At 37.0% G+C, this 20426-nt stretch overlaps 1 protein-coding gene across 2 annotated transcripts in view; it reads right to left on the bottom strand.

Annotated features, from left to right (window-relative positions):
- clint1b (clathrin interactor 1b) overlaps positions 1-20426 on the bottom strand; it is a 45232-nt gene that overhangs the window by 18937 nt on the left and 5869 nt on the right. For both annotated transcript variants that reach the window (XM_051877437.1, XM_051877438.1), the window contains exons 2-4: positions 4006-4110; positions 3209-3305; positions 2721-2829 (exon numbers count right to left, since the gene is read on the bottom strand). In XM_051877437.1, coding sequence (XP_051733397.1) covers positions 2721-2829; positions 3209-3305; positions 4006-4110 — 311 coding nt within the window. The remainder of the gene's footprint in view (positions 1-2720; positions 2830-3208; positions 3306-4005; positions 4111-20426) is intronic.

Here is a 20426-nt window from a genome sequence, read left to right as displayed (position 1 = left end):
ATTTTTCAACTTTACTTCATTTATGAATACATTCATTATTTCTCCACAATGAAATATTGACATTTCTCTTGTACAAACAAGCTCTAAAGTTGTTGCTGTTGGAAAGCAAACCCTAGACCATGAGGCTACGTCCAGCATTGCTTGACATCTGGGATAGTGTTACCTGGGTGTTGAGCTATATTTGGGTTATGACAAACAAAGCACTGTTTTCAGGCCAACGAGCTCAAATTTCATTTCACATCACCCTCTGCAACAGTATCAAAAGACTCGTTTGCTCAAATTTGCCCATGTGCACATTGCTTGAACAAAGATTTTCACAAAGTAATTCCTTTTAATGTGCCTCTATTATGCTTTTTTGAATATTACCTTTCATGTAGTGTGTTATATAGCTGTTTGTGAATGTGAAAGGTCTGCAAAAAAGTTCTAAAGATCCAAGTGCAGATAAATTATGGTCTCCCAAAAGGAGGAACCGATGTAAGGTAGAAGTCCAGTTAGCCAGTCAGAAAAGAGAGGCTTAATGTTTTTCTTCCACAAAAACAGGATGATTTTCTTAGCTATAATCATACCATACTGAACAGGTAACTGTACCTTTGGACTAAGAGACTCCAGTGAGTCTGACCAACTAAGAATTGCTATCATTGGGTCAGGGAGTAAAACACAGTTATAGACCTTGGCAAACAACTGGAAAATTTCTGACCAAAAACTCGAAAAAAAAAAAAAAAGGGTACCCTCAGCAGGTTTACACTTGTTGCATGTAGGGAAGACAGAAGGATAAAATTTGCTAAGCTTTGTTTTAGAATAATGAAGTTTATTTAGTACCTTATATTGAATAAGTTGGTGTCTTGAATTGATAGGACATGAATATATGGATAAAAAGCATTTGTCCCAATCAGTCTCGGAAACCTGAATCCCTAAGTCTTCTTCCCAAGCAGTTTTCAAGTAAAGGGAGGAAAAGTCAGAATTTTCTTTAAAAGCATTTACAAATAAGAATATTATGTCAAAGGCATTAGGAGAACTTGAAAATAAATCAAGCATTTTGCATTCTAAAGACAAAACTTCAAAATGTGAGATGTTTATACAAGTATAGTTCCTGACTTAAAGATATCTGAAGAAAAGATGAGGGGAGGTCATATCTCTCACTTGAGAAAAGGAGGCAAAAGAATCATTAATATATAAATCTTTAATACCAAGAATTCCTTTACCGTGCCATTCCTTAAAAACTTTATCTGTGAGTGAGGGTTTGAACGTGCGATTATAACAGATAGGAGTAAATAAGGAAGTACTTGGTAACTTAAATCCCTTTCTGATGTGGTACCATAGTTTGATAGAGTTGTTTAGAATTAAATTATTTTTGGGGACCACTTTGCTTATCAAGAGTGCTGAAAAAAGCAGAGCAGAAAGAGAAGAGTAAAATCAATGGCATCCTGCAATTCGCTGCCCAAAAATAATGACGAAAGTTGGGTAAACCCAGACCCCCCAAGTGTTTGGGTTTATATACATTATATGAGGGACTTTAAAACCCCAGATGTAAAGCATGATAATGGAATCAAGAGTTCTTAAAAAAAAAAAAAAAAAAAACAGTACATTTTGAAAAAGATAAAAATCCACACCAAGACCACACCAAGATATTTTATCTTGTCCAAAGCCATTTTAAATGCCAAACTCTGCATGAAAACTATATCTATGTTATCGCTGATGGGCATAAATTTACTTTTTTTTGCCAATTAACAGAATAACCAGAAAGGCTGCTAAATGAGTCTATTAAATCCAACAGAGTGCTTAGGATCCTAGAGACACCAGCATAAAGAGATATGATATGATCTACCTGACCTATGCTTAAGGGCGGAATCTGAGTGTGGTGTCTTATGGCTATTGCCAAAGGTTCTATGGCAATGGCAAACAGCAGTGGTGAAAGTGGACACCCCTGTCGCATGCCCCTATGCAACACAAATTGCAGTGATCTATCTAGATTAGTTAGAACTGATGTGCATGGATGCTGATACAACATGCTGACCCAGGAAGAAAATCTCCTAAATTAAATTCTTGTGGTTAAAATATAATTCCATTCAACTTGATCAAAAGCTTTTTCTGCAAATAAAGCAATAACTGCTAATTTAGAGTGAGATTTTTGCTTTGAATAAATTATATTTAGAAAATGTATGATATTAAAAAAAAAAAAAAAAAAAAAAAACCTTTTAGGGACAAAGCCAACTTGATCAGGGTGACCAGGGTGACTTTCTCCTTTCAGACGAATACAATCTGAATGATATTAATAATCACCCTGATGCTCCTAAGATTTATAATGGTAGTCACAGAAACCACTTGTTTGAAACTCAAAAAAGTGCATCCATCCATCATAAACGTACTCCACACAGCTATGGGGGGTTAATAAAGGCCTTCTGAAGTGGAGCGATGTGTTTGTGTAAGAAAAATATCCATGTTTAACACATTATAAAGTAAAATAACCAGCTTCCACCAGACCGCCTTCCATATTCAACTTGAATATGGAAGGCGTAGGACATAGCATAAGCATTTTGAACTGCAAGAGGCATTAAACTTTCTTCACAAGTTGAATAGAAAAGGTGGAAAATTAAAGGGTTTTTTGACCATGGATGCATGTAAACCTATTGTCGGAGACCTCCAAAACAAAATTAGGAACATTTAAAAAAGCATAATAGGGGCACTTTAACCTTTTAATCATTTCATCTGTTTAAACTTACCTACAAAATGATAATTTTCCAGAGAACGCAGGTCGTAAATATGTTCTCTGGCGCTGGTGACCACCCGCTCTGACCCGTTTCTGATGAGGTACGCTAATAGCAATAAGGCCTGCACATAAGGAAGAGGGAGTTATTAGGGATATTCACAAATCAAGCAATTAAAAGTGTTAAATGCAGGATTTTGGGTGTATAATTAGTAAGTTTACTGTAAAAATTTACTGTTACACAGACATTACGTTGATAACCTTAAATATTCCTTTACACTCACAAAACTTAGCAGGACTATTGAAAATTTTTAATGTAGCCACATATGGAACAAACATTTCTTTGTGTGAATGAATATTAGCAATAGGCCGGTATTTGGATTTTTGACTAAATGCTGTGTAAATGTACACGAATGTACACTTAATTTCAGTAATTATGCCTCATTTAAATGTGAAAGTATGATTTAAGATAAGAGTTTAACAAAGATGAGCAGTGCACCATACCTTGTAAACTCTCCTCCAATTCTTCTTATTGTCTTTCAGCATTCTAGTCCAAAGCATGTTCATAACTTCAGGGAACTGCTCGTACATAAATGTGGATCTGCAGCATGAATAAGAAGTATTACAATGCCAAGATACTAAATAAATTACAAGTTTTTAAACCTTGTATTATATTAATTGATAAAGTACATATTAATAATCCAAATTACTTCCAGCAGGAGATTCATCAGTGGAAATGAAGCCATGCCAAATTGTCTAAATATAAAAGGTCTACATAAAATGCAGTGATTCTGAAACAGCCCAGTTGATATGCAGAAGCAATTTTGCTTGGTTTATTAAAAGCTATATAATCTGGAATGTTTTTTAACCTGTCAAAAACAGGAAATATACCACTGTCAAACAGAACAGCTTTAGAGATGTTTGTATATTTTCCTATGTATTTCAAGTTTTCTTTTTTTTTTGTTTGTGTTAATTATTTGTTATTTTTATGCATCATAGCAAATATGTTTGATAGTACTAACACAGGGTTTCCATCAAAAAGTTTGGCAAACCATCCATCCTGTTTTTGAAACCTAGATGAGGAGGTAATGAATCAACTTTTAGCACAAGTCTAGAAGTCACAAGTCTAAACCATGATGCAATGCAAATGAAATCATCAGCTATCAATGATGAGATCAATGTAATTCTGCAGTAATTGCCCTACACAAATGCCCTGCGGTAATTCAGAGAAGAGTCATTGAATGCCTGAAGACTGTGGGGAACATGCATTCCCCCCACCACCCAGCAGGCCGAGCACTTACTTGGCAATCTCACCCATGAGCTGACCCGATGGGCCCCAGGGGTCATCATTGGTGGCTTCTCGAACCTTGGACTCTATCTCTGAGTAGTTCATCACAACATTGGTGCTGGGAAACAGCGAAAAACAGAAAACCACAAATAAACACCAGACAACCAAACACAGACACACAAATCCATATATTGTTGCACATGGAGGTGTTAAACTCTCAAGCAGGTCCGTTTTGTTCAACTGATGTGTATTTTGGACCGACAGAAGAGAACAAGCTGCCAAGGTTTAAACGTGTTCAGATGAAGCACGGTGTGAAAAACTGTACAGAGAGCTCTGTTTAGTGTTAAATCTAAGCAAGCACATGACTAAACCAATTCGTTGACATTATCGTAGATCAACCTGTCAGGCTACAAGACTGAATGGTGAAGATATGCTGGCCAAAGATTTATGATGGTAACCAAGTACAAAAAAAGCTTCTCTACAAACAAAACATACGTTTCAAATGTTTTCAAATCTGCTTGGCAAATTCGCACACTTGTCTAGCCTAAAGGAGAGGGTCCGACAGATAATTTTGTTCCCCGACCTACAGATTCAAGCAATGGACCAACTTGTAGACCAATCTTTGTGGTTTATAATAACTAGCTATGAGAAAGGTAGATGACAAGGAAGAGGAAATAGGGAGTAGGGCACATCATTAACCGTTAATACTCATGTCAACTTGTTTTGTGCTATGTTTGCCACAAAACTTTAGATGTGAGGAAGCGTAGGAGGACGTGACAATAAAATGATGTGCCTTTATTTGGGATTGGAAATAAAAGTGCAGAACAGTTGCTTCTGTCTTCTGATTAATACACATTCTAAGTCAAACGGAGAAGTTTTAACTCAAGACGATCATGGGTCAAAGACCAGATTGACAATTTACCTAGAAAGACAATACTTTAACAAAAAAAATAAATAAATACTCTTTAATAAGTTTAGAAGAAGATTTATAGACAGTATAATGCAAAATCATTCCTCAACTAGAACAAAGTTTCCACGGCCTGGAAAAATGTTTGAACTACACTTAACAGGAAGAGTTCACTCCGAAAAATTATCCTTCCAAAGTTATCTTTTTCCTCACCATAATGTCATTCATAACCATATGACGCATAGGTGATGTTTAACAAAATGTCCTAGCTGCTCTCTTAATTCAACAAAAGTGAATGATGACTTAATAGCTCCAAAAAGGTAACTGATGTCAAGTCTTGTGAAGAAGTATAAATCATCCTCTTTGCCATAGCTCTCAAATGTCAATCAAACAATGCTTCTCATATGTGTCAGGCCAGGTTTGTTGTCACTGACATCAAACATCATTGGTTCTTGCATTTGAATGTTTTGAATAATGACTCACAAAGCTATCGTATGGCTTTAGAAGACTGCAGTCACACGTTTTTTTTCCTGTACTTTTTTTTTTTTTTGTACTCTTTAGTTTTGTAGGGGTGTAACCAGGGCCTAAAATTAACACTCTCCAAGCTCCAAATCAGAGTAAAAATTTGTGTTGGCTTTTATCTTGTGCTGAAAATATCCTTCAAATTCTATTCATAATTAATTTAGCAATAATCATCAGTGATTTTCATTCTGTAAAATGACATTTTGGTTGATCAGAAAGTGCAAACTGAATCCAAAATATTGCTGAAATATTAGAATAAAAAAAAATTACAATAGTGACACTAATGTAGCCAAATAGATTGTGAATTTGTTGTGCTTTCGTTTCGTTGGCTGTGTTTTTTAAAGCGCAATCGGAGTTACACTTTCAGGTCAAGCTCACGGCATTCGCAAACTTTTTGCAGATGAAAGTTGTAATAGCTACATCTGATTAATCTAATATAGGATGCATTGGGATATCAACATTTATTAACATGCTGAATGCGCCGCATATCAGTGTTTAGTTTCATGTTTAAATGCAATGCCGATATTGACGAAGTTATTTGAGACGGTCATATTGCTTTTAGATGTTTCTTAATAAAAATAGTGATGTTATAATAATGCAGCAGTGCTTTTTTCGTCATATTTGTTCAATTCGTATAGCTTCGAAAATGCGCAGGCGATTTATGGACTCACTTAATAATGTAGATGAAAATATTGCACAAATCTGCCATAAACATAGCATTATAATGAGAACATTATAGAAATCTATACTAAATTCATCGCGTTTCAGCGCGCTGTCGTAAAAAACACATCACGGCGGGAGCTCTCTCTCATACTCTCGCTATAGTGCGTAACTTAAAGTTCACTGGCATTTGCATCCTTTTATGCAGATACAAATTTTAATGTTATGTCTATGTTATGTATCTAAGTTATCTGATTAATATCATAGGATGTGTCCTATGCCCCGCCCCCCGCGAGTACTCGATTACTCGTTTTTGAAGCCTATCAATGATCGAAATGAAAAATTGTCAAACATGCCCATCCCTACCAAAGGAAACAATTTGTTACTCACATGGCACGTGGGAAGTTTTCTGTGCACAAAAATCCGAAGCATGTGCCCAGAAATCTGCATCTCAGACAGCACACAAATACTGAATTGAGCTCTCTTTCACATCATTCAAAAAGGGAAAGCGTAAGAGCTAGAACTGCAGATACAAACCGTAAACAAAGCAGTGCTTGCTTACCATTTTCACATCTCGATTACCACAGACGGAATAATAACTACTCCTAATATGTCTAATGAGCTGCAAATGGCACAGGAATGTTCATTTGTTGTTTGCTTGCTTTCGTCACTTCGGTTTTTCATATTGTGCACTGGTTTACTAAGCTGAACAGCCAATCAGAGTGATCTCTCTCACTGACCGGCTCCGTCGCAGATTCAACAAGCTCAAATGGCCAAAAAGCCACAGATGGGGGTTCAACTTAGTGTCAATGGAGCAGAACTGCAAAAACTAGACCCACAGATGCTCAACGATGGCCTGACTATGGCCAACTGTCCGCTTAAAGGATTAGTTCACTTCAGAATGAAAATTTCCTGATAATTTACTTGTCATCCAAGATGTTTATGTCTTTCTTTCTTCAGTCAAAAAGAAATTAAGGTTTTTGAGGAAAACATTCCAGGATTTTTCTCCATATAGTGGACTTCAATGGACACCAACAGGTTGAAGGTCCAAATTGCAGTTTCAATGCAGCTTCAAAGGGCTCTACATGATCCCAGCCGAGGAATAAAGGTCTTATCTAGCAAAACAATCGGTCATTTTCTAAAAAGAAAATAAAAATGACATACTTTTAACCACAAATGCTCATCTTGCACTAACTCTGCGATGCGCCAAGAATTGCATAATCACGTTAGAAAGGTCATGCGTGATGTAAGCGGAAGGTAGGTAGGTTCGAAAACTCCATATCATTTTCTCCTCCAACTTCGAAATCATCTGACATCATTGTTTTACCTTTTTTTTTTGAAAAGGCCTTTTGACTTAGTCTTTGTAGGTTCGCTTTGTAAACACTTGCTTGGTACTATCGCCTACATCACATGACCTTTCCAACGTGATGATCGCATCGCAGAGCTAGTGCAAGACAAGCATTTGTGGTTAAAAAGTATAGAAATTTTTTTTTTTTTAGAAAATGTCCAATCATTTCGCTAGATAAGACCCTTATTCCTCGTCTGGGATCATGTAGAGCCCTTGAAGCTGCACTGAAACTGACATTTGGACCTTCAACCCGTTGGTAGTCATTATGTGAAGAAAAATCCTGGAATGTTTTCCTCAAAAACCTTAATTTCTTTTCGACCGAAGAAAGAAAGACATAAACATCTTGGGTGACATGGGGGTGAGTAAATTATCAAGAAATTTTCATTCTGAAGTAAACTAATCCTTTAGTGTAGCACGACCTTTGGACCAGACTATCCAGTGCATCCTACTAATATAGCCAATCAACACGGACACAGCCTGCAAATCAAAGATCAATTTCGCATCATTTGATAACAACATACTTGAAATCAGAACCAGACAACAACCACTGCAGAGGTGGCGCTCAGCGGAGGTTTAACATGCGAACTCTCAAAACAGCTGCAAACACTTTCCATAATCATTACTAATGTGAAAACGTGGCTTTTTCCGCCTCACTCTCACAATCCCAAAGGGCATAGAGGGTGGGAGAGTGGAAGTAAACTTCTGGAAGTTATTAAAGACAGTCTAGTGGTGCTGGATGATGAGCAGGTGGGCAACATGCATCTCGCTGGAACGTGGAAGCAGGTGGTCTGGAAAGACAACGTAGCTGATTCACAATCATTTGAAGAGTCAGAGAGCCAAAATCACGTCTGATCCAAACCAATGACTTCAGCAAAAACTGGCAACAAGGAAATCAATCCCGCTCAGCTGCGTCACTTTCAGGATTTGTGGGTGGCGTGGTCTTTCCAATGGATCAGTTTGACTTAATGGCAGAGCAAATTCAATCTGTAAACACTTTCAAAAACAAAACCTCAAAATTCCTCAAGTAATTCAGACTATTCAGATGGAGGCAAATGCTGCACATATGGTCTCCATGACTGAAAGATGGATCTAATTGTGTGGCAGCTGGCAAGGAAGGATGTTAAGTTACTTAACCAACACTTTTCCATAAAAAGCCACACTGACATTCTTCTTCCAGCTTCATTACATCATGTATTTGTACGTTGAGCAGCTCTGTGTATAAAATCTTTGGGCCTTATTAATGAAACATAAGAAGAATGAATAAGAGTAAATCACTCATGAATCCATTAGCATTTAAATTGTTATTTAATTCAATACATACAAATGCTTTTATGTACAATTTACAAACTCTCTCTACTCATATTTTATAAATAAGACCTATTAATCTTTATATTGTGATTCTATTTCTAAAAAAAACAAAAAAAAACATACATTTTATCCTTGTATACATTTATGTATTTAAAATAAAGCACAATTAATGAACAAGTAGGTCATCTAACAGTGCTTTTATATTGCTAGAGTTTAAGCGACTACACTTTAAATGGTGAGACAATGCAACTTTAGGTCTTTGGTTCTCACGTCTTGTTTTCTACTGACAACTAGATTGGCCCGCCAGCAATAATATCTGGCCCGCGCCCGCAGCCAGATTATTTTGATAGCGGCTGATTCTGAAACATATCTTCGTCTCGTGGTGCCGTCTATTATCACCGTGTCTACACCAGACGCGGCTTTTTTCACGTCGCATTGCGCCGCAACAGCTCAAAGCTGTCTACAATGAACGTGTCAAACCAACCGTTGCAAAACACTTGGACTACATCAGAAACAGAACGGAGAATCCGTTTACTGTCGGGAATGTGTTGTCGCATGACTCACGTTGCACCGCGCCGCATCAAGTGTAGACAATATCTCTGATTATAATGGGTCCTATTATCATTTGACGAGTCGCATCGCGCCGCTCGCATCCAGTGTATACATGGTGTTATATTCTTTGAAAACAGCGACAACTTCGTTGCAGATAAGACACACTGGCTTTGCATTCACAAAATTACCCTGCTGAAAAATCCAGCTAAAACCAGCCTAAGCTGGTTTGTGGCTTTTTGTTAATGACTGTCCTACTACAGGATTTAACACAGAGTTTAAAATGCATGTGCCAAAGTAACCATCACAAATGCCATGAATACACTGGTGTGATCATTATTTTCAACAACAAGTTTTAAAATGGGTCAGTGACTAATAAGGTTTTTAAAAGTAAAAAAAAAAAAAAAAAAAAAAAACATGGAGATATAATTAATTTTTGAAGTTTTATTAAGTGTTAACAATGAGATTGTGGTTTTTATAATCAATTAACACTGCTTTTGTCATTTTTTACAAGATGGACAAAATGTGTCACCAAAAAAGTCATTTGGTTTAACCAAAATTCCGGTTTTACCGAATGACACTTTTGGTTATACCAAATGCCGATATTTTCAAACAATGCTAACAGGATGATATCTAGCTAGCTAGCTAGCTAGTTAGCTTGCTAGCTAGATAGAAAAAGGACAATCAAACATTTTATATTTAGTACAAGTTTTTAAAAAATTACAACATTTTCCATGTTTTATAGCGGTTGTACCGAATGACCTAATGTTTCGGGACATGCGTAGGAGTAAGTGAAAATGTTTCAAATAATTAAGAGAGACCATGTGGTCCTTTGCAGGTGTCTGAATGATGTCACATTGTGTCACATGATATTGACCACATGACTTGATCCAAAATGGTCCCTTTATATTGGTTACTCCAAATGACATCAATAAAATTCATTTTTCCAGACATCAATGAAATTCATTTTTCCAGACATTATTTCTCATAACAAAGCAACAACTTCTACACATAATTTTAATACCATTTTGCACTATGTTGATAAATGATGTTATAAAATCATGCCAGAATAAAAAATATATATACTTTTAAAATATTTTAATCACAAATGAAATGGCTGTATTGGCCTTTGGATGGTTAAACCGAATGACCTTTTGAGATTTCAAAATCTTTAAAATACCTTTTATATGTAACAAAATATAATTAAAACCTTTTGGATTTAATAAGAGAGATCTAGTTGTACTACCTTACATACTTTGGATGTCATATCTTTGTTTTTTTATTATTATTAAGGCCTTATAAAATGACCCGTCACGTCATTGACCCAAATATATTTTTCAAGGTCTTTAACTTTTTTTTTGTGCTCAAAATTTATATAATGATACACAAACTAATAAAAGCAAATGTTTAAATCCAAATCACCAACCAGGCACAAAAGAATCTAATTTATTAGCGTGACCACAAACTACTAGTGTGACCACAAATTGGCTGCTTCAATGACAAGTAAGAGTTCACGACAGTGGGAGTGGCAATCAATGCGACTCGTAGAGAGAATGCTGCAAAGTTGGCGTAAGATTACAAGGAAAATCTCAGGCAACTGAATAATGAATGATGTCGGTTTATGCAAGCAAGCGGCCTGTAGAGCAGTCACACACACATAAATACATTCCAGACACACGTACGGTGCTGTGCTGTGTACTGTGCTGCACATATTTTACTGGAATATTCAATATGCAGGAAAGACAAAAGCAGAAGAGGCAGGCTTTCTTTCGCACAAAGAGAAGGGGGCACAGACAGGCGTAGGGGCGTCTTGCCATCCTTTGCATTCGCAGCCTCTTTGTTCTATGGGCCTGCCGAGATTTACTCTCCACTTCTTTTATTCCCTTCTTTGCTGTTCTTCGCTAGAAATGAATGGATGTACTTACACATTCACTGTGGAGCTATGGCCTGCAAAAAAACCCACAACAAACTCAAGACGCCTAACATGAAAGCTCTCTGAGTGGTTTCAGCTTTTCTGCTCCGCCACCTCAGACTAAAAAGACTACCTAGAGCTTCAGAGGGAAGCAAAGGTCTGGATAAAGCTTTACGATGGAGATGAGGATGGTGGCGGTTTTTAATAAGTATGATGGAAAGGGAACGAAAGCACCAGCTAAGAGATGAAAGGCATGATACCTGGACAAGGGAAAGTTTGCTAGGGAAAGAAGTCCCAAGAGATGTGAATTATGGAGATGGGTGATTCTGAGTTGAGGATACCACTGGGTTCTTCGCTCAACAGCAAACAAATAAATATATAAATAAAGCTCAGTAGCCTGTTACAGGGAGCTAACTAGTTGAACAAACTTTGAGTTTTAGAGTAGGTTTAGAGATGACAAAACCAAACAAATCCAACCAGGTTTAGATCAGGTTAAGCAGGTTCACAAGTCAGGGTTTGATCTGCAGCAAACACCCAATCACAATAAACATGAAGAGTTTGATTGACAGGGCCTGAATTTCATCTTGGAAAATAGGGGGGAATTCCTTTAGGTGACTCTTCTGGGGGGGATATATATGTGACCCATGCTGGCAAAATGAGTCGGAATGCACACAGGTTAATTTCGAGCTATAGGTAAAACAAGTGAATTTTGATCGAATTTGAGGTTTTTACAAAAATGCGTTCATTAAGCCCTCGTCTAGCAATCCCAATGCTCTGTTTTCTGAGAGGAGCACCTTTCCTTTGACCATGAAAAATACAGTTTTTCTCTGCTCGCTTCTGGACGCCTGGCACTTCCCTCAGCACAAGTTTGGTATCGTTGTAAAGCGCAGCATTCCAACTTTGTGAACATTCATAGCGAATTCTCGATGGCATGAGTCTGAACCGATGAAATGTGATTTTCAAACTCATGCCGATGTAAACAAAACGATCTTACTCGCGCTGACTGACAGATCTGAAGTGTGTGCGCCTCAGACAGCGTGCGATTCCCAATATACACATATACACAGAATTACAGCATTTCAAAATATCTGTCTTGGCGAGTATTCTCACAAACATTATCTGCTATGTCTTAAGTGAACGTTTGGTTAACTGTTGGGGAAAAACAGCTAAAGTGTAACATTATGTTAGATCCATGCGGTACAGTAGGTCTCAATATATACTAGAGGTTGTCTTTCATTAATGCTAATCAAACAACTGTGGAATCATGGAAAAAAAAAAAAGTTGAATATGTATTTTTTCCTATAGATTTGGTGTTATTAACAGGTTGCTAGGTGACTTTATTTTGGAACCTTCAGACAACTTTAACTCGATTTTTCTCAAAATTGACTAATCAACTTCAAACAAGTGTAGCTCAGTCATTTTTTTGTCGGATTCCAACAAATCATACATCAATTTGAAGGTTTTGTGAGAATAACAAGAACTCATTTTTGAAAATTTGCTCATTGCGACTCATTTTGCCAGTACGGGTCACATATATAAATATATTAAATGACATTTATCTCATCTAATGTTATTTGCTCACTCAGTGTATTTGTGTTTTTACAATGAGGTTACAATTGTTACACATGAGTTTACACACAACACAAGGAAGCTTGATTTTAACGTAATATCAAGTAAACAAGAAATCAACAAATTACAAACAGAAGCACAAATAAATACAATAGAACAAAAAAATACAAATGAAATAAAGATTGCTTTAAGGTTTTCAGTTAGGTCTAACATTAGCCTAACCAGGTACAGGAATAGGCCTACTACAAAAAGTAAATAGGTCAAATATTTCATTGTACACATTAAATACAGATTAATCCTTACAATTAAAGCTACTGAAGTTAATCTGTCAAGAGCAGTGAGTGATTTTTTTTTCCATTGTTGTTGATTAACATCAATGACCAGGGTTTTTCCTGGCTCAAAATGAGGCGGAGGTGGTAAATTCCTGATCACGGCAGAAAAAAAAAAACACTTTTACAAGCACGTATTTTAGGTATTTTAATATTAAGAGAATAAAATTTGTATTTTGAGAACACTATCATATATACAGTGTTTCCCACAGGATTGTGTGTTTTCTGTTGTACCTCTGTCCCTATAGGGGGTCCCGGGGCATGCTCCCCCGTTAGAAAAATTTGAACATTTTAAAGATAAATTCATAAATCTGGTGCACTCTGAGAGTTCAAAATTAAGAGCTCCAACCCATGTTCAGTGTGCAAACTGAAGAAAGAAAAAGTCTTGCACCTGAACTTTAAAGGGGACTCTATAGGGCTTGTGCACTAGAGATGTGCGGATCAGCTCTAACATCACCCAAATCCGCTGTTAAAAATAAATCATCCACGCGCCAACTGCCCAAACCCACGACATTCTCTGTTTTAGATAACTGCACCTGATCATCACAAAATAATTATTCGAATTCTCAGTGTTAAGCATGATGATATGGTTACATATGATGGCTGCTTTTAAATAAATATCTAAAATAAAAGTTCTTCTTTGGCAAAATTACATTTCCTTAATGGCCTATAAACAGGTTTTACTCTAAAATTGTCACTGTTTCGTTACATTATTGTTGAAAAAAACACTCTTATCAGAATAATTTTGTTAAGCTTGTGTATATTTTTAGTTAAAGCTGTTAAGTTTTTAAGCAATATCTCATGGGGGTTTTTCCTTTGTGTTTTATATAATGACCACTAGTAGGTGCTCTAGGCATATGCTTTCCTTAATTGGTTTTCGCTGAATAGAAATGCGTTGTCGTTGAAAACGAAAGTAAAAGAGTGATGCACATTCCTTGCGTTTTACCAAATTAGAGTTCCGTGTCTTTATTAAAGTCAACACATTAATGATTTATCTCTCATCCACCCACGACCCACCTACAATTACTTGGAATGGTATTTTGTATTACTTGGCCGGCCCAACCGGTGGATTATCTGATGCAGATATAACCGCGATCCGCGCATCATTTTCGTGCGCTCTCGCAGAATGTCCTGAGCGGCCAGCAGGAGTGAAAGTGATCGGCACAGAACCCTGTTTTTTGCAGTGGGGATGGGTGGAACTTTTCGAGAATGGACACAGGCCGGGAAGCTGCAACGGAACCATGGTAAAGGAATATCTGAGCATGTGACTGCCTGTGAGTTTTGTCAACACTCGACAGCTGGAGGCGGCACGGAATTTGATGGAGGCGGCCACCTCGTAATTCTCTATGCAGGAAAAACCAGCAGCAAGTTTATTAGGTTGCGGTTACTTTAAGAGTAAAGCGCAGATCCAATATAGTGGTACACATGATCCGACTTCTTTCTCAGCAGTTTGCTTTCACTTGAGACATAACAGACTGTGTTTATGAGGACACTCACCAAGATTTTCTGCATTTATAAGCTGCGAAAATTAGTCGCAAAAGTAAGCCATGAGCAGTTTGACAGGCGGCTTTATGAATGTGCGCTCTGGGTATGAGCTCATGGAATACTGTCTCTCAGAGTTCTGAATGGATTGAAATGGAAAGTCGTGCAAATGATAAACTTTAGTAACGATGCAACTCTGGCCCGATTGTGCAAGTGACAGTTCTGTCCCGAAACACAGCAAGCAAATAAACCAAAGGATTTAGCTTTGCATAACCTGACATCTATACCTTCTACAACAAGTCATTACAAAATCAAATTTAGTAGATTAGACTATTCTATTATTAAAAAGTTAGAAGAAGAAACAAAACCATACGTGATGAAGATGATGAAATATACTGGGAAATTGCAAATAAGAAATGAAGCCCATCTCCAAACTCACAACTTTGGCTCAACTTTAACTTTCCTGGAAGCACTGATGCTGACATATTAAATTTAAGATACCTTCTGTAAACCATCTTGTTAAAATTCAACAGAGCAAATAACTTTAAAATAGGGTTTGGACAAAGTCCTTTCTCAACAAGAAGAATGATTTCCACTGTAGCATGTGCCAGGCACAAACCGCAAGCTTGCTGCCTGTTTAAGTGTGTAGTACCCTACCTTCTTAGACAGCGCAGTGAACACAACATTTGGAAAGACAAGAATTACGAAGTTGGAACAATCAGCTTTTTTTAATTGCTATTGCAATATCTATTCATGTAATGTACTGCAGTTATCATAATCAAGTCCTGCAGTAATGTCATGACTTGGCATATAAATGGAAAATTAGCATAGCATTTCTCTCTTTCTGTTGGAAATGTGCTGGACAATTTAGTTTGGGGTGGATTTAAGCCTAATTTATGATTCTCATCTCTAAGTTTTTGAAATGTTGGTGGATTGTGGTTATGCATTACTCCATACCATCTCCCAGCAGGTAAATGACTGATCAACTCCATTTTGCCAACCATATTTAATCTCTGGGGTCCCATAACAGAGTGACTCCCTGAGCAACAAGTTCATACTTAAAGGGTTAGTTCACCCAAAAATGAAATTTCTGTCATTAATTAATCACCCTCATGTCGTTCCACACCCGTAAGATCTTTGTTCATCTTCAGAACACAAATTAAGATATTTTTGATGAAATCCAAGAGCTTCTGACCTCCCTATACACAGCACTGTCATAACCAATTTCAAGGCCCAGAAAGGTAATAAAGACATCGTTAAAAGTCTAAGTGACTACAGTGGTTCAACCTTAATGTTATGAAGCGACGTGAATACTTTTTGAGCACAAAAACAAACAAAAGTAACGACTTTATTCAACAATTCTTTGCCATGTCATTCTTCTATGCTGTTGAGGTTGTAAACATAGTGCAGCGCTTCCGGGATCTACGTCAGAACGCCGGCTTCAATCAACAATCGATAATACCGGCATTGTCACAAGTTTATTTACCGGTGTGAAAATTCCCTCACTGTAACATCACTAATTACCTGTCTTGTGCTGTCTTTAGGGCATTTTCACACCTGTAGATCGATTGCATTGTTCCGAAACAGGGACTCAATTTGTTACAACGTTGCATTTTCTTCTTGGTTCGGTTTGCTTTCACAAGGCAATATTTCACAGTGTACCAAAATGTGTTTCTGCAAATCACATGTGTGTACAACTGTCCCCTTATTAGTCAGAGTTTTCTCTGTGTCATCCATTAAAATGATTGACAAGTTCGCTTCATGCGCATATTGTGGCTTGTTTAGTACCTACTGTTGAGACACACGCAAGCACTATACGAATGTGGCAGTCATTCCCGCTGTTAAATTATGTACTACATTCGTACTAATTCAGATCTCTCTGTATCTCCCAGCGCTGCCTAACAGACTAACCGTTTTGAGACACATGCAAACACTATATGAATGTTATAATGCAGCTAGAGTGGGAATCAAGGCTTCGTCGGGACAGAGTTCTTGCACAGAGAAGCGCGATTACACAACATTTTAAGATGAAGAGGCGCTCTTTGGTTTTTAACTGCAGTAACCTAACTAATGTGTTCACTGACAGAATCAAACACTGCTGCATTTTATATAACATTTCCCGTTAAGAAATATGAAATCGTTTGGTTCGTAGGTCCAATTGCTTTCACACCACAAACGAACCGCCCCAGAGTTAGTTTGCAATTGGGCCGAGACCACCTCGTTCAGGCGATCTTGGAGCAATCATTTTGGTGCGGGTCTCAGCGCGATTGCTGTGTTCACATATGCCTAAACGAACCAAGCCAAAGGAGAAAACGCACCAGGTTCCGAAACAAACGCTCAGGTGTGAAAACACCCTTAAACTCTGCTTCTTAGAAAAAAAAATTTATGTTGATTTTTCTGTAATTATCCACTTTACAATAGTCAATTTTTTTGCTAGACAAAATCATGCTAAGGGGGTAGACATTTTAAATTTTACAGTCACCTGCGTAAGTGTAAGTGATAAAAACAGGAGATATTAACTTGAGGTAATAAGGATGATTGCTAGCTTTTTTTTGTTTGTTTTTTTAAATAGAAAAAAAAAGTCTATATTAAACAGTAAAAGTTAGCATTAGGCATGTGACGGTATCAAATTTTCATGTCACGATTAATTGCTGAAGCTTTTATCACGGTATACGGTATTATCACGATAATAATAATAACTTTATTTTTATATAGCGCCTTTAAAGTAGCTTCTCAAGGCGCTTTACATAAAACAAGCAAATGAGAATACAACACACACAAAGCAAAACAAGTTATACAATATGTTATACAATACTATATAAATATATATATGTTATACACACATAGAAAAGATAAAAATCAAGACAATCAAGAAAAAGTTACCCTAAAAAAAAAATGAGTTTTTAAATACGATTTAAAAATACCTAAATTCTGTGCATCTCTGATGTGAGGAGGGAGTGCATTCCAAAGCCTAGGAGCGTAGGATGAGAAGGCCCTATCCCTTACAGAACGCAGCCGTGTCTGTGGGACTGCCAATAGACCAGCTTGTGAGGAGCGTAAGTGACGATTGGGTGTGTATAAGGTTAAAAGTACAGACAGATACTGGGGGGCCAGACCATGCAGTGCCTTACATGTGAGCATGAGGACTTTAAAATCAACTCGGAACCTGACCGGAAGCCAGTGCAAGGACTTGAGAATTGGACTCATTTCTCCTGACTCCGGTCAGGATCCCAGCAGCTGAATTTTGCACACATTGCAGTTTGTTCAGTGTGCATTTAGGAACCCCAGCCAGAAGTGCGTTGCAATAGTCAATGCGGGAAAACACAAAAGTATTAATAAGCCTTTCAGTCAACGAGAGCGAAAACATAGAGCGAAGTCTAGCAATATTTCTGAGATGAAAAAAGGAGTTCTTTACAGTGTACTGAACATGAGAGTCAAAAGACAAACTTGAATCAAATATTACTCCTAGATTTTTTAATTTGGATTGTGATTCCAAAACAGAGCCATCTACGTTTAAAAATAGTGAACCAGCTTTACGAAGCTGATGAGAGGTGCCGGTAAGCAAGAACTCGGTCTTATCACTATTGAGACACAAAAAGTTTTGGGACATCCATATTTCTATCTCAGAAATACAATGTGTTAAAAAAGGAAGGTCCAGATTTTGACTAGGCTTAGAGTGAATGTAAATCTGAGTATCATCTGCTTAAAAGTGATAATTAAGCCCAAGTGATCTTAAAAGCAAGCCAAGTGGAAATATGTAAATGCTAAAAAGTAAGGGGCCTAAGACTGAACCTTGAGGAACACCCGTACAGACAAAGCCGGTCATAGACCGGAATCCACTCATACATACAAACTGTTGACGATACTGAATAAGTTGCAAAAAAAAAAAAAAAAAAAAAGTGTTGTCATAGTATAACAAGTTTAAAAACTCTTTTTGTAAAAACTCTGAATGTTTAAATACAATAATACAATACAGAAAAAATATATGAAGTAAAATTTTCAAACACATTAAAGTGCAGAAGAATTAGGCTATAAAGAACAACAGGTAACACTTTACAATAAGGTCTCATTATTTAATGCATTAACTAAAATTGAGCAATAGCTACATTTGTTTTACTGAGTTTTACTGAACAATAACAAATAATCATTTCTAATCATTAGGGCATGTTGTAGTCCAGATTAAAATATAAAAATGTTTAAGTTTGAAAATAAATAGCCTATTAAGTCTTTAAGTATGAAGTATTTGGTGCTGTGATGAACAACATTGAGATTACAAAAAAATGAATGGCTGTTTGAAGCATTTTAAAAACTTCACTAGCACAGTTGCTTTGTTTGTGGGTTTCCGGGGTAACCGCTGCATTCTGCTGTTCCATCAGCGCCCTCTGCTGTCAGAGAGTGAATGTGCACTTTCATTCAGCACGTCTCCTTCACTCGTTCCGCCATGTGCTTCTCATGCACGTTGGGCTTGTTTACATCTGAGCGCGTGTCCCAGCGGTGAATACAGAATACAGTGGTGTTGTGCATTTTATACGGTTGATGGGGAAAGTATTCTTAAATGCATTATAAAAATTTTAATAATTGGTAATAAATTATTTACGGTATTTTGAAGTGCCCACGATAACAATATCGTGCATATTCATTATTGTGATATCGCAATACCAAATATCGGCACATGTCTAGTTAGCATAAAAGTATTATTCTGTCAAACAATCAAAACTTTATAAAACTTTTCAGTTTTTGTTCTGTTTTTGCGGGGCAGTATGCAAGTGTCACACTGTAATGACCACAAAGAGAAAACTGACTGTGAAAGAGCTCAGGGTTGGAAATTTACACCTGCAAACCTACCAGATTATAACTTGGTAGTGAAAATCTACCGTGGTGGGTAACACATACTGTGGACATTTGTTTTCCTGTTCCAACCCCCTCTTACAAAAAGGGCCATTTGTAATTTTTATAGCATTTACAAGATCTTATACATTTATTTTGTAACCACTTCAAGTGTAACCGTTAGTGATTTTAAAATGTATTTTTTATATAAACTGAATTAATATTAATACATTTCTTAAATTTTGCAGAAATGCTGAGAATTGAATGCATACTTGTGTCAGACTGTAACTGATAACACAACACATTTAAGAATGAATTTCCTGTCCAGTGGAGCACATCCAAAAGCTTTTAGAGTAAAAAAAGTCAACTGTCGACTCGATTAGCCAGCAGCATATTCCATTTATCCAGCCCTAAATGAATAAAGCAACATCACTATGCTAATTCTAAACCACAACATTATGTTTCACCACAAACAAATCACACAAAATTGAACAAAACCTGACTGCACCTGCACCAATTTATTTATCATTGTGGTACCACTGCAAGGACATACAAAGGAGCCAAACCCAACAATGACAATGAAAAGGCCAACTATATCAATATCCACCTCCTTTCAGCTGAATTCATGCATGCTTAAAAGATGCCTTCAGCTCTGGCTTCCATTACATATATTACAGTAACTTGACTGCAGGGCTTTTTTGTGCAACAGTCAGATACCCAGAAGAACAGGGAGTCAGAAAAATGATGAGAAGGATAACTGCTTGAGCAGGTCTTACCGAAAGCATAAACAGAGATGCACTTATATTTATCGGCCAATTATTGATCAATTTAAAACCATTGGCATATCAGCAAGGCCGATATAACAAATTGCGTGAAGGCACTGAGTTGTACAATGTCTGTTATAGGGCTGCACAATTAATCAAATTTCTAATCGCGATTTCTATTACGGATGCCACGATTTTGAAGGCGCGATTACAAAAAATATCCACTCACATTATTCTGTGTGCTTAAGAGCTGTGTT

The sequence above is a fragment of the Ctenopharyngodon idella genome, chromosome 21, assembly GCF_019924925.1.
Source record: "Ctenopharyngodon idella isolate HZGC_01 chromosome 21, HZGC01, whole genome shotgun sequence".
NCBI lineage: Eukaryota > Metazoa > Chordata > Actinopteri > Cypriniformes > Xenocyprididae > Ctenopharyngodon > Ctenopharyngodon idella.
The sequence above is the reverse complement of the archived record's forward strand: the minus strand, read 5'-3'. Positions and strand labels throughout refer to the sequence as shown.